At 34.8% G+C, this 16,041-nt stretch overlaps 1 protein-coding gene across 2 annotated transcripts in view; it reads right to left on the reverse strand.

The window, feature by feature from the left end:
• Nucleotides 1-16,041, reverse strand: part of LOC118179363 (uncharacterized) — a 350,178-nt gene that overhangs the window by 20,979 nt on the left and 313,158 nt on the right. For both annotated transcript variants that reach the window (XM_085817376.1, XM_085817377.1), the window contains one exon: nucleotides 5,282-5,356. In XM_085817376.1, coding sequence (XP_085673502.1) covers nucleotides 5,282-5,356 — 75 coding nt within the window. The remainder of the gene's footprint in view (nucleotides 1-5,281; nucleotides 5,357-16,041) is intronic.

The following is a 16,041-nucleotide window of genomic DNA, read 5'->3' on the forward strand; positions in this document are numbered from 1 at the left end:
TTTTATATTATGCCTGTAGCGGCAACACCAAACAGGCGATACAGACTCAAAAACTCTGGAGAAAAGCGCCAATTGGCGAAACAGTAAACCTGCTTGACAACCCTACAGGCTGACGAGAAGAGAAGAATTTTCCCCGGCAGTTCTGGGTAACAACTTCAGTCTGTGTGTGTGCGTCTGTGAAACAATTCGTCTTGTGCCTTCCACATGATATGTAACTGTGATCTGTATTGGGACTGTACGCTTCCCTAAACCATTATTATGTATCTATATTACTTCTCCTTATTAAATCTAATTCTTAATGTTAAATGCCTATCTCAATTAAGATTGCTATTTTTCTAGGTAAGGTTATCTATACTTTTGTAGGCACGTGATACTCACGCCCAAAGGGACTGTTTTGACGCTTTATGTGTTACCTTTATTTATTAAATACCATGTTCTTCACAATTAAAGCACATAAATTCCAATTCAATAGCAATATCATAAAATATTAAAAAACAGCATATCTTTAGAATTTCCGATAAACAGTGTTGTACGCTGTAGATAAAAATATTTTATTCATTACAGTGTTACCACTCCTTGTTTTGAAACTGTTGAGTTTCCTAATAAAAAATTCGTCAAAGTTTTACAAAATATGAAAGAGATAATAAAACAAATTCAAACTTAAAAATTCCAGTTTCCAGTGTGCATATTCGAGTGGAGAATTACGTTATTCTTAATTTGATGGCTTTAGGTACTGTATTTTTATTAATGCAAAACATATATTCATGAAGATTCTAAATAATTTAATTTTTTTAATAATAGGACGATAATATTTGGTGGCAACAACTGAAAAGTTGAATCGCCGTTTATAGTGAAACGCTATAAAATGCCGTTTTGAGACTAGTAGCCCATCTGTCCTAGCGCCTCTTTGGGGGAAAAAAAACTACGATTTTGAAAAATGAATTTGTAAATATATATATATATAAAATCTGTTCTTAAATTTTGTATATATTATGCACATATTTATTATAAAATTGAAGTGTGCCTTGGACACGTTCATGTTGAGCTCCGATTAAGTGACATGTGCTTTTATTACTGTGCTACCGTTTTGACTCTCCATTTCGTATCCGGATTTATTATTTGGTGGACTGTGATGTGATTATTTTTGTGGACTGCTTGTTTATCCTAACGTTAATGCTTAGTGTTTGAATTCATCCTGATATAGTGACTCTGTTTTCCATGTGCCATAGAGGGAAATGAAGTCCCCCTGGTCACCGTTGCTGAGTTAGTTTTTCCAAATGTGGCAGTTATGCCAGATGATATTCGTACTTTTGGTGATGCTGTTCTGACTGAAAATTGTTCAAGTCTACTGGATATGGACTGTGTTACGATACAAGACTATCGTATATTATTGGATCAAATTAAGCTGGTACAATGTTCTCAGAGGGCATTTGTAATGCAGCTAAATGCAGAAACCGATCATGCTAGTTCGGAACCGGAGAAGGATGCTATCCTCGCGAAGTTTCTGTGTTACATAGCCTGCGCTGAAAGACTCAACCAGCTGTTCCTAGGTAAGTGCAAGACTTTCCGTGTGCAAAATCCTATGTATTTTAATGAAAATGCTGTTAATGTTATTGAGGAAAATGGATCAAACAATGTAAAATCCTTGTCTAGTAGTGTTAATGAAAATGTGTCAAATAATGCCAAATCTTTGCTTAGTAATCCTTATGGTTCAATGTGTAAGAATTGCGAGAAAAATGTCGATGATATTTCTATAATCGATGTATGTAAAACTAATCCTGGTGTATGTTCTGAAAAGTCTAAACCCAAAAGGGGTTCAAAAAAAGGAAAACGTACAGTTACTGAGTTACAGGACTCTGATGCCTTTATTCAGCCGCGTAACGTGGCCAGACCAGCGAAACTTGTTAAGTGTAATACTAGCATAGAAGTTAAAAATAAGTTTGAAAGTTTGAGTAATGACAATGAAAAGAATGTTAATGATGTTGAAATGCCAGGGGAATCAGAGGTGATTGCAGTAACCCCTCCCCCAAAATTAAGCCAGTAATGGTTAAACGAAATGTTAAGTTTTCAGATTTTGCTAAAACATTAAAAGATGATACTAAGACTGAATTCTCAGTTAAAATTAATGGTGAATTTTTAAAGGTGTTCCATTGTTCAGAGAAGAATCATAGGATAATTACTAGATATTTAGAAGAAAAAGAAATTGATCACTATATAATTCCACTAAATTAGAGCGGCCTATAAAAGCAGTAATATGAGGTCTCCCGATAGACTGCCCTGTCAATGAAATAAAAGAGGAGTTAGAAACATTGGGTTATAGGATACGTAAGGTCACGCAAATGCATAGGATGCGTCATGCCACTGTTCCAATTGCAGTTTGAAAATATTCCAGCTGTTGATGCAATTTATGACTTAATTTTTTTTTACTTTTGTGTTTTCATGTTGAAATTTCTGTGTATAAGTCAAGTGGAAGTGTTGTGCAGTGTCATAACTGCCAACACTTCCACCACTCATCTGATCAATGCAAATTTAAGCCCCGCTGTGTTAAGTGTGCGGGGTTGCACAAAACTCAAAATTGCTCTGCAAAACGACTAGAAAATTATGTGTTGCAACTGCCTCCAGTCGGGACATACCTCGAATTATCGTGGATGTCCGAAATTTCCTAAAGTGTACAAAAATTCTAACCTAAAAAATGTTAATGATGTCAATAGTGCTAAACCTTCTAATGATGCTAATAGCCAGTTTAAATCAACTGTAAAAAATTTTATGAATACAACTAATGTAACACCTGATATAAATTATGCAAATGTAGTTAAAGGCCAACCGGATAAACCCGTTGGCCAGGGTAATTCACTAAATAATGGTAAAAGTTCTGAATTCTCTTTTAATGCATTAACTGACATTTATAAAATGATTAAGGAGGTTTGTGATATATTTAAAGGATTCTCTGTTAAGAATATTTTTAAAAAGATTTCTGCAAAATGCCAGAACTGCAAAGTGTAGAACATGCTATTGATAAGTTATTTGTACTGTTCTCAATGTTCGAAGAAATTTTTATTTCAACTAGCAATGTGTAATTATGTCTGTTGTAAATATCTGTTTAAATATCATTACATGGAACACAAATGGACTTGCCCATAGACTCAACGAAATGAGTAAACGAAACTTTTCTTCGAAGTTTTTAATCGCCGATGTACCAGTGCCTATAATAGGAGCCGATTTTTTAAGACATTTTGGTCTTTTAATCGATTTAAAACAAGGTAGGCTTATCAATAAAACTACGAAATTAACTCAAATTGGTTGTCTTTCCGATTCTGAAAATTATTTTTCGGTAAAGCTAATATCGGGTGATTCACCGTATCACAGAATTTTGAAAGACTTTCTGGATTTACTGAAGTTAAAATCTGATTTGGGCAGAGTAAAACATAGTATGGTTCATTACATAGAAACAAACGGTCCTCCCATGCATAGTAAACGGCGTAGGTTAAGCCCTAAGTTATACGAAGCAGTAAAAAAAGAATTTCAATTTATGATGGATCAAGGTATTTGTAGGCCATCAAAATCGGCATGGTCATCACCTCTCCATGTAGTTTCTAAAAGTTCGGGCGATATACGGCCAGTAGGAGACTACCGAAAATTAAACTCATGCACCGAACCTGATAGATATCCTATCCCGCATTTGCAAGACTTTAATAATACACTTAACGGAAAGAAAATTTTTTCAAAAATTCATATTGTTTGGGCATATCATCATATACCAGTTCATCCAGATCATATACCAATAACTGCAGTTTGCACCCCATTTGGTCTTTTTGAATTTCCGTTTTTAAATTTCGGACTGTGCGGAGCAGCTCAAACCTTTCAAAGGTTTATGAACGAAATTCATGGAGATCTAAAATTTGCCTATGTCTGCTTAGATGATATTTTGATATTTAGTGATACAGAAGATGATCATAAATCTCACTTACGTACTGTTTTTGAAAGATTAACGACATACGGATTGACAATAAACGCTTCGAAATGTGTTTTTGGCGTTCCCGAAATATCTTTCTTAGGAATCTTGAAATATCTTCTTAAAGTAATGCTACATATAGAAGAACTATTTGTTCAATTCCATTAGTCTAAAATATACCGCTGCTTACAGAACGAATCAGAGTACTTTTCAAATTGTTGTATTTGAAACTATACTGTGCAAAAAAAGGGGGGCACAATTCTGTGTCTCCCGTTCTACTGGGCCGACTGACGAAATTCAACTTGCCTTTTTCAAGTCTCGAAAGTGCGACTTAAGATATGTATTTAGATTTATATATAACATTGTTATAACTAGGTATTTTGACACAAAATTGGACTTTTTCTGAAACGACATGCCAATTTTTTTTCCATATTATGATTCTACGACTCAAATTACAACAAACTACCAAGTTTTATAAAAATCGCACAAGTAGTTTTTTAAAAATTTTAGCTCCTCAATGTTAATTCAATCTGGTATGTATTCATTAATATCTCTTTTTTTTATTAAACTTATTTGATTCCATCTTACACATTACGAAATTTAGGTTCATTCCAAATAAAATTCACCCATTTTTTAAGATTTATTTTTAATTCTTTTTTTTAAATTTTTTTTTAAATAATTCTTCTACATTTTTCAAAAAAATTTTTAATCATAACCTTTAAAATTTCCAAAGATATACGTGAATTTATATATTGGCACATTTTGAAATTTGGCAAATTTGTTGAAAGCGATAATAAAAAAAATGTGGTTTTTCGCACTTTGTTAAAATTATTGAGCAGGCATGAAAGTGCAAGCTGGCAAAAAAAGCTGAACAACGCGCTGACACAAAACTACACAAAAACTAAATGCGCATGCGCTACCTTAAAAAAAAAAAAAAACTACATTTTAATAAAATATCAACCTTTTAATATAAAAAGTATTAAACATATACATATAATTTAACTAAAATAATACTTGTACTTACTATTTTGCTATTAATATTATCTTCCACTTGTAAAAAAAAATCAGTAAAGAGATTGTAATGAATTAACCTTCTTTAAGATGCTCTTTATGTAACTTAATTTAACAGTTGATACATACAGCATATGTTTTAAAACAGATATCCTATAAATCGCTATTTAAAGCATCATAACAATTCATTGACAGCCCTTGACAAAGTTTCTACTTTATTTTTTTAAATGTTGGACTGAAAAAAAAATATTATCTGCTCTATCCAAATGCACGCATTTCATCTCATAAGTATGTAAATGTGAATTAAAGAAAAGTTACCTGATTCATCATTAAGAGAAAGCTTAGAAAGTTTTTCACTTATTTCTTCCTGAGGTTTTATATTTTCAGATGTCTCTAAAAATGGAAAAAAAAAAAAAAAAAATTACTAAACTTTTAATTCCAAAAAATTTAATTTTTTTCAACTTTTGCAATCTTTTTTTTACAAAATACAATATTTCAAATTCATTTAACAAGGAAAGGAAAGTAATATATAAATAGGGATACACTGATTTCCAGAAGTTAAACAACAAATGGAAAACTGTTAACACAAGAGGTATGCAAGCAAATTAAACAAAACTTCATGATAATATTTATTACAGCAATAACTTACAAAAACACGAAAATTGTGTACAGAGTATTTATATTCTGTGATATCAACAGAAACATAGAATATTCTAAATATAAACACAAATTAAATACAAAATATTTCTCAATATTGAGTATGATCACTGAACAATAATACAAGCCTGACAGCAATGTCTCATGCTATTTATGATGTTGTCAATCAGCTGCACATGTACCAATGCCTTCTGATCATGTAAAGTAGTTCTAAGCTCTAGGTTTGGAGGCCCATAACATGCTTCATGGGAGTGTCCCACACATGTTCAATGGGATTAAGGTCAGGAAAGTGTGGTAGCCATTTCATTCGAGCTAAGAATATTCTTAAAAAAAAAAAAAAAAAAAAAAAAAAAAAGGTGCACGAAGTAAGCAGTGGGAGGACTGGTATTATCTGCTTGCAAAATGATGGTACTCTCAATTGCGACAGCATATGAACATACAGTAGGATCCAGTATGTCATTTCTGTACCTGTAAGCACTGAGAGTTGCATATGGCAACACATACAGGTCTGAATGTCCATCTGTCCTCCTTATATAAGAGTGACTGAGTTTTTTGGCACAAAAACCAAAGATGATTATGATGCGCCAAACAAAAGGTGGAATGACTTAATTTAATGGAATCAAATACTTATTAATAAAAAATTTAAAAAAAGATACATGTACCGAATTCAGAGGATGAAGTCATATAAAAAACCAGGTAAAAGCACACATTAAAATACAATACACAATCTGCTGAACAGATTACATTAAGATATAAAAGCCAGTCTCTTTTAAGTAACAAAATAAATTACAATTGACCTCTCTTCCTATTTAACGGTCGAGAGGTAAGTCACAGCTATTAAAATATTTCTGACAAAGACTTTTCAAACATGGACACCCAATTAAAATATGATGGACAGATAGACAAACATTACAATTTGAACAAACAGGCTCATCCTCAGTTTTTAAAAGGTAGTTGCGTGTCACTCTAGTGTGACCAATTCTGAGGCGGGTCAAAAGAACTTCCTCCTTAAGATTTCTAGTAAATTCCCAATGCTCAATTCTAGGCTTTACATGTCTTAACTTGTTTTGAAGCTGAATATCCCAAAGTTGCTGCCATTTTTTTCGGATCTTCTCTTTGACAATACAACAGATGTCTCCAAAAGGGATGAGGCGAATGGACAGTTCGCTGTGATATCTGCCAACAGCACATTTCGCTGTGATATCTGCCAACTCATTCCCTTTTATTCCCACATGGCCGGGAACCCAGCAGTACAGGATTTCATATCCACGACTCGTTAAGTTTATATGTATCTTGAGAACATCCATTATTACTGGATTTTGAGTGTTAGAAAAAGCTTCTAATGATTTAAGCACACTATAAGAGTCTGTATAAACTATAAACTTTTTGTGGCTGAGCCTTGAGATGTACAACACACACGGTCTTCTGTTTTGAAAATGTAAATCCTTGTCTTTTTGCCCATTCCTGGATCCTGTTCAAAGCGATCTGGAGCTGCCTCTCTACATGTCTCGCATCCGCACTTCGACAGCTAATTTGTAGGTCATCAACATATAAAGATTCTGAAATGGTGGGAGGAAATTGTTTTAATACATAATTTATGTTTAGGATGAACAGAGTTACATTAAGCACACAGCCTTGAGGCACACCCTCTTCCAGTTTGAAAACTTCCGACAAAACAGAGCCAATCCTTACTTGAAAAGTTCTAGTGTTCAAGAAATTCTGAATGAAAATTGGTAGGTTGCCGGGCAAGCCACTCTCGTGAAGATCCCGAAGTATACCGTATCTCCATGCCTTATCATAAGCTTTCTCAATATCAAAGAAAACTGAGACAAGGTGACTTCTTCTTACAAAAACTTTTCGAATGTATGTCTCTAAAAGGAGCATATTATCTACGGTAGTTCTCCCCTTTCGAAAACCACTTTGATAAGGTGATATAATATTATTCTTTTCCAAGAAGTAGACTAGGCGGCTGTTTACCATTTTTTCAAACAGCTTGCATAGGCAACTCGTAAGGGCAATTGGCCGATAGTTGGAGGGATTCCTTGGATCTTTCCCTGGCTTAGAAATAGGAATTACAACAGCTCTCCACCATGCACTGGGAAAAGTACGCTCCTTCCACACTCTATTGTAAAGAGTGAGAAGGGCATTCACTGACTTATAGGACAGATGTTTTAGCATTTCGTAATTTACGCCATCAAGACCCGGAGAAGACCTATGTGTCTGCAACAAAGCTGTCCTTCATTCAAGCATAGTAAAGTCTCTATTGTAAGGCTCAAATTTGGAAGAGATGAATGTGATGGGATTTATCTCAGAGTGCTGCTTGATAGAGAGAAATGCACGTGAATAGTTTCTGCTGGAAGAAACGGCAGCAAATGTCTTACCAGTAGTATTCGGAATTTCTTCTATGGAGCTAATCACTCGGCCATCTTTTTCCAAAAAGGAAAGTCAGTGGTCTTTATATATTCCGCATGCTTTTCAAACTCTTTCCCAAACCCACTTACTAGGCGTAGAGGATGTTATTGATGACACATATGAAATCCAGGAATCCCTCTGGCTCTGCCTTCTTACTTTTCGTGCATTTGCTTTGGCTTTTTTAAATATTATGAGGTTTCGCAGAGTAGGATATCTACGAAAAATTCCCCATGCTTTTTTCTGTTTTTTCAGTGCTTCATGACAGTCGCGATTCTACCATGGTTTCGTATATTTTAGTATTTTTCTTGATGTTGTAGGAATGGAAAGCATAGCTGCCTGACAAATAGTATTAGTAACAGCTTCAACAGCGTCATCGATATGCACATCTTCTACCATTTCCTCTGTGAGTTCTGCAACGGAAGAGAAGAGTTCCGAGTTCGCCCTATCGAGTATGAACCGACGGGATCTCGATATGGGATTTGCTCCTCTTAGTGCAAGAGATATAAAAATGGAATAGTGATTGCTGTTATAAAGATCATTACCCACACTAAAAGTGCAAAATGGCAACAGAGATGGTGAAACGATTGCAAGGTCGAGAGCGTGGAATGTCCTTGAAGGCTCATGGAAGTACGTATCCTGCCCATTATTCAGGAGACAAAGGCTATGATCTTCGATCATCTGCTCAATTTGTATCTTTACTACCCCAGAGCGGACTATGCCCGTTAAAATCTCCTAATACGATAAATGGCTCAGGCAACTGCTCTATAAGACCATTTAAATCTTGCTGATCAATGTGCTCATTTGGAGGCAAATACAGAGAAACAACTGAAACAACAATATCAAAATTTGTTTGAGTAGCGACAACTTGGAGGGTTGTCATCAAAGGAAAGGAACTTGATGGATAGTCCAGTGAGGTTGAAGAGACCTACACCTCAAGTGGCACGCTCACCTGCAAGGTTATCCTTCCTGACGAAAGAAAACCTCCGAACTTTTGCCTGTTGTTCTGGTTTCAGATTTGTTTCCTGTATTGCGAAGCATACAGGATGATAAGCATTGATTATAGCTTTGATGTCGAGCAAATTTCGGTGGAAACCGCGACAGTTCCATGAGACGAGGGTGGCCATTATGAATGGTTTTTGTTTCTTCTGTGCTGCTTTTTAGTTTTGTGCGGAAGTAAATGCCTGGGAACTTCTAGACCCTCTTCTACTTCCATACTATCTGAATCAATTGATTCAGATATCATCTCATCAAAAGAGCTATTGCTGGGGCTTCTACTTTTATTTATTATTTTCCGAGTCACAATTTTAGGTTTGCCTTGAATTACTCTTTCTTTTTCTGTACTATATGGGTTGCATTTTCGTTTTTCTTGTTGCTTGTAATCTGTTGAGTTTTGTTTTGTGGGGTCTGCTTACCAACTGAAGTTTGGGTGGCAACTGTACGAGATATTTTAAGAGCACTGGCGTAAGATGTATTTGGTCTAACCTGTTTGCTTTGGACTAATCTTCTGGCTTCAGCATATGTGATGTTCCTAGTGACTTTTGCTGTCTCTACTTCTTTTTCGAATTTCCATTTTGGGCACAAGCGAGAAAATGCTGGGTGATCACCCTTGCAATTTATGGACAACAGCACAGCAGTACAATTTTCAGAATCATGGCCAATCTGTGAGCATCCGGCGCATGTGAGGCTGCCACGACAAGACATCTTAGAATGGCCGAAGCGCTGGCATTGGAAGCATCGCATAGGGTTTGGAATATAAGGTCTTACAGGACAATTTAAGTATACGACCTTAATATTCTTAGGCAGATCAGGCGTGTTGAAGGTAAGGATCACGTGTTTCGTATGATCAACTTACCTTCTTTACGCATCTTGATCCGCTTTGCACTACAGACATTTTGGTTAGATAGCTCGGATGCGATCTCTTCTTCGGGAACACACAGAAGGTCGAATTCCGAGATTACACCACGACAGTAATTTAAGGTCTTATGGGCTGTCACAGTGACACTCGCTTGCCCAAGTTTGGTTACTTGAAGTAAAGAAGCAGACTGGGTGGCTGAATTTGTATCAATAAGCAAGCCTCCAGAGCGGAGACGCTTTATATTTCTGGGCTCACCAATACAGGAATGAATGTACTTATTTATTACAAAAGATGACATCTTTTGCAGCTCGCCAGAAGGACTAGTAATAACAAGGAAACGGGGACTACTATTAGGATTACTTGCATTTGCATCTGTAAGTTTTTTTTTTTTTTTTTTTTCCAGTAGATTTTTTGCAACTAGAACTTTGAGTGACTTGAGTGACTTTCGAAGTCTTTAATTAGGTAAATGTGTGAGTTAGCCATATTGAAGGAAAAAAGATTCGGGTCCGACGGCCTCGCCCACCACGGAGCCCAACAAGGGAACACAGATTCCTGTGTTAGGGCTAGCCGGACCTATACGCAAACTAAAGCCCATTAGTCGGCTTTCCCGAAAGCAGGTAATCCCGAAAGCTTATCCTCAAGCCACTGACACAAGGACTAGTGACCAGCCGATTGACACTCGTGAGGACGACTAAAGGCACATTTCCACTGCTGTGTTTATGCGTTTCTCCAATCAGCAAGCAAATTCACTTTGATTGACATCTGCAATCCGGTCAATGTGCGGTGACGGATGACATACGGATGGAGTTTAACAATGTTCAACTTCTATCCGTATGTCTTCGGATGCGTAGTGGTCACGTAGTAAAAAAGGAGAAATCAGGTGTTGTCACCAAAAATTAATGGCGTTAGAAGTAGCGATGAGCGCTGGCTTAGGGAAAGAATGTTTTGCTAAAAAATACATTATAGCTGAATTAACATTATAGCGAGAAATTTACGTACTGAAAAAGACAGCAATCAGCTGAATTTAGTTAAAAAAAGATAAGAAAAATAAGATAACTGCAACTACAGTAATTGTTCGCAGATAAAATCAGGCGGCCAAGAAATTCAGTTCAAGGAAATCAGCGGCAAAAATTATAATTCCAAGTCCATGAAATAGCAAAATTTTTCCTGACAATTATTTCCTAGTTCTGCATACTCATTTACCTTTAATGAAAATGAATGTCTGACTATATCAAACTGCTATAGCAAATTAGATATGATTAAAAGATTTGTTATTTTTTTTCTTTTGAAACAGGTAAAAACTAAAAACGTTAATTATAAAATTAAATTTGATAGCCTTTTAAATATTCCACTGCATTAAAGAATATGTTAAATTTGTATTTCCCTTTAGTGGCCAGCGCGCTTGCCTGATTTAGCCTCGTGTGATTTCTTTTTGTGGAGCTCTCTAAAATCTCTAACTCCAAAGACCCTGGCTCAACTAAAGAACAATATTCAAGCCGCTATCGACAACAAACTCATTAATATGCTGGTAAAAGTGGAAAGAAACTTCAAAACTCGACTATCTCAATGCATTGAGCAGAATGGAGGCCAACTTAATGATATTATTTTTAAACCGTAATAATAATAAAAAAAAATCTTAAGTATCTCTCTATAACTCGGGAAAAATTACACTGATTTCGCTTATACTATTTATGTTACTCATTTTTAAAATAAGGTAGTTTCCCTGCTGCACCCTGTACAATGATGACCTCCACTGATTTTTAGTCCACTTTGCATCACTATGTGCTTAAGTAAAACACTCCCTCCAGTGGTGGTTAATAAAGGGGGATGTACAATGCCAGTAGCCTCTCATGCAGCCTTCTTCTTTTTGCCAAGGCTCATACTGACCTTCCTGTAGCAGAAATAAACATAGACATAAGCTGAGATGGAATTGCAGTTCTATTGTGATGTACATTAAGTCACATATACCTGTCATCTGTAAAAGTGGTAACTCTTGGCCTATATTTGTTACATCTTTGAAAGGCTGAACAAGTAGTTAGAAAGCAGTTCAACAACCAACTTACCATGGAACAGTCAATATTTTCCATGTCAAACGGTCGTCCACTTGCTCCTAATCACACTATGGCACAATTCTGCTTCAAATGCTGCCTTAAACTCATTTTTACACTTATCTATCTATTAACTATCTCAAGACTGTTTAATACACTGTTGTTCATTGAATTGTAATTTCCTACTAAACAGCTGGTTTTGAGCTGTATTGCATTTAGGTAAAGCATCGGCAGTGCCATTCTTTTAAAGCTACTCAATGCAGCTCACTTTTATTTGTAACATATCCAGATTTTATGAATTTTGACCTACTTTTACCCAATTTATCAAGATTTTTCAATTTACTGCCAATTTATTAAAAAGCCAGTGTAATGAACAACACAAATTAAGAATTACTTAAGACATATCTTGAATCTGTGAAGTTTGCTGAAAATCAGTTTTGGCTACATGCAATAACAAAAGAATATACTTTAGTGGATGCTAATAAAGTTTTGGTGTTAGTTCAATGACCTATGGATAAATAGGCCATTGGATATTCACTGAAAAGATAATTTAGAAATAACTTACAAAGCAAAACTAGTTGCAAGAGGATCTAACCAAAGAAAAAAAAAAAAAAAAAAAGATTAGGAAGATGGATTTAGACTACTGAGTCTAAGTAGTGAGACTTAAAACTTTCAGACTATGTTATCAATTGTAGTTTGCCAAAACTACAAAATAAGAATTTTTGATGCAAAAATTGCATATTTCAACAGGCACTTAGAAAAACAACCTCAGTTACAGCTTGAGTATAGGATCCCAATGGCGATTTTTCACTTAGCATACTTTTCAAATAGTTGTCTTTCTAGTAACCAAGTAAATTCTAGAATACTCCATTTTGCAACCATGTTGCAGTCCCATGTGTTTTAAACTGAAAGATACCACTTTTTTTTTTTTCATTGAAGCAGCATACAGCAGAATTAAAAACTTTCTTCTCTGCTGGACATTAACCGGTCACACGGATTTCTTTTATATCATTTTATTTTGGATTTCGTATATTTTCTGTTAACATGCCTTCTGTTTTAAGAGTAGTTAGAAGTTTCAGGAAATCTTAGAGGGGAATTTAAAGTATTAATTTTCAAATAAGAAGATTACAATAACAAAGGGTAGCAAACAAGTTGTTTATTTTCAGTCTATGCAAGAATCAGCCATTGTTTATGGATTTTTTAAAAGAAATAGGATTAATAAAGGGGAACTTGTATGTGAGAAGTGTAATTCTGAAATGAAATTTAAGTTTAATAAGTTTTCTAATTTTATATGGGTTTGTATAAAAATTGCGGTAGAGAAGGAATGTGGAACTCAAATGTCAAGTTGGTGTGGGTCATTGTTTCTTAATAGTAAGTTGATGATGGATGAAATATTGTTCTTAACATAAGAAATGGTCTCAGAAACAAAACTGGGCACTATTCAAGAAGAGTATTTTTGGCTTTTGAATACATCAGTGGCTTGAAGGCAGTTTATTGACAAAACTACTTTAGATTATATAGAGTTATTAATATAAGAATTATTAATAATTTGGTAATACTGGGAAGAATAGTTGAAATAGATGAATTAAGTTTGGAAAGAGTAAATACAATAAGGAGCATGTAGTTGAAGGGCAAAGGGTTTCTGGAGAGAATCCAGCAAGCTGTTTTTGGTAGCAGTTCACGATAGGAGTTAAAGCACATTAGTAGGGAATTACTAAAGAGTTGATTCAGCCAAAAACTACAATTTATTTGGACAGTTGGAAATACTAAAAGTGCTCAAGTAAGCAGGTTTTGAGCATTTAAAGGCAAATCATAGCTTGAACTTTGTTGATTCAGATACAGGATGCTGTATAGTCACACCAGAGAGAATGTAGAAGTAGGTAAAAAGCTCCTTGTTAACACTTAAAATTTAAAAAATTTAAAACAGATTTAAAATTTTATTTGGCCTTTCACATTTTCACTAAACCTTACAAGGAACAAAATGTTAATTTTTCTCTTTGCAAGATTTAATAATTGATTCAATAAGAATTGGCTTCAACAAGTTTCTAAAAATTATAGCTGGGCAGAATTCAAAATTTCTTTGTAATTTAATTTTTTTCAATTATCAACATCTCTTCTCTGTTTTATTATTATTATTAATATCACTATTTTCATTACTACTACTATTATTAAATATATATTCTACACTTGTATTTGCAATATTACTACTTAAAACATATTTTTAAACATTAATTATAAAACTTCCCAAATCTATGCTATTAAATAAATTATAAAAGTCGAGTTTTGAAGTTTCTTTCCACTTTTACCAGAATATTAATGAGTATGTTGTCGATAGCGGCTTGAATATTTTCTTTAGTTGAGCCAGGGTCTTTGGAGTTAGAGATTTCAGAGAGCTTCACAAAAAGAAATCACACAGGGCTAAATCAGGCGAGCGCGCTGGCCACTAAAGGGAAATAGTTTATATTAATACAATTATATAAATACATTTAATAATAGTAGTAGTAAAGTGCACAAATTGCACTTTACTACTACTATTATTAAATGTACATTCTACACTTGTATTTGCAATATTACTACTTAAAACATATTTTTAAACTTGTGTTTTCCATTTTATGCCTAAAAAAATTTTCTAACTTATATCTGATTGTAATGAAAGTTTTCTGCCAAAAACATTAAGGAAGTTAAGAAAGAAAACATGAAAGCAGTACCTTCAGTGCAGGTAGTAACCACCACCCAAATCTATGCTATTCTGCCAACATTTTGGTAGTCTTCCAAACCCTTCACTTCAGAAACTTGTCCAGAAATAGGTCAACCCCATTTCAGACGTCTAGTACAGAATGGAAGATAGCACCAGCAAGATATAGCTGCAGGTGTGAAAAAAGGTACAAGTCCGAAGAGGTAATGTTGGGGCTATATGCTGGGTGTGCCAAGAGATCCCATTCAAGTCAATACAGAAGGCAGCTGGTGAACGCAGATACATCTGGTCTTTCATTATCTTGATGAAACATTACTTTCTTGAGCTGGAAATCAGTTTGACTTTTTTTTATAGCAGTTTTAACACAGACTAGCATCTCACTATACACCTTACTGTTAAGGGTTTTTACTTTTTTTCAGATACTCTTTGTGGATAATATCACGGTAATGCCACCAGATAGAAAGTATGACCTTTTTGTTAGTCAAATTGCACTTTGCTGTGCTGCTGACAAGCTTGCTAGGCAGAGACAAAACCCTTTTTTGGACTATCTTATTGAAGTAAATTCACTCTTCATCACAAGTGACGATCCAGTCGAGAATTTTGTCCTTGCATAGATATTCAAGTAGATTAGTGTGGGCCTAAATATATCTGTCTTTATCTGCTTGAGTCAGTTCATGTGGTTTATATAATGCACAGCGTGACTAATGGACATGGCACTAATGTCTTAATTCTTTAGCAAGCTCTTGAGTGGTTGCATATTGATCTTCTTCCAGAAGTTCTTGCAGGCAGGCCTCAACCAGTGGTGTAAATAAGGGTACACAAAGAATGCCGTCGCATAAGGGCCAAAGGCTTAAGGCCCCTTTGAATGTCCTGCTGAACTACATTTATAAGTTTAAACATTACATTTATAAGTTTAAACATAAAAGACAATGGATTCTTTTATAAATACTGTATATATGTAAAATATAAAAAATAGGGCGGCTTTGCTCTATGCAAACAAGCAACCTCTAATTAACTTTCCACAATTTCAGGATCTCCCCCCCCAGACCAGTACTTTCAAGAACATTTGAGCCTATTACGTAAACACTTCTATAAATAGAGAACTGGCGCCATTTTGCGTCAGAGAGATCGCTTTCTTCCTCTGCTGCTCTTCTGCCTTTCTTTGTTTGTATTATGATGCAGTGAATTTAAAGTTAATCTTATTTAGCAAATCACTATCGAATATGTAATTTTGGAGAATTTAATCTAAAAGAATAATAATCTGCTGTTTGAATGGAATAAATATATGGAGCTGTAAATTTAAAGCCTTCTGTGCCATCATTTCACTGCCATGCTTCATTCATGTGCCAGACTGCCAAAAAAAATATATATTATATACTTCAACTACTGTATATAAATATATACTTCAACT

Source organism: Stegodyphus dumicola, chromosome 5 (genome assembly GCF_044657685.1).
Source record: "Stegodyphus dumicola isolate Sdum_Otavi_A_Nest chromosome 5, ASM4465768v1".
In the NCBI taxonomy this organism is placed as follows: domain Eukaryota; kingdom Metazoa; phylum Arthropoda; class Arachnida; order Araneae; family Eresidae; genus Stegodyphus; species Stegodyphus dumicola.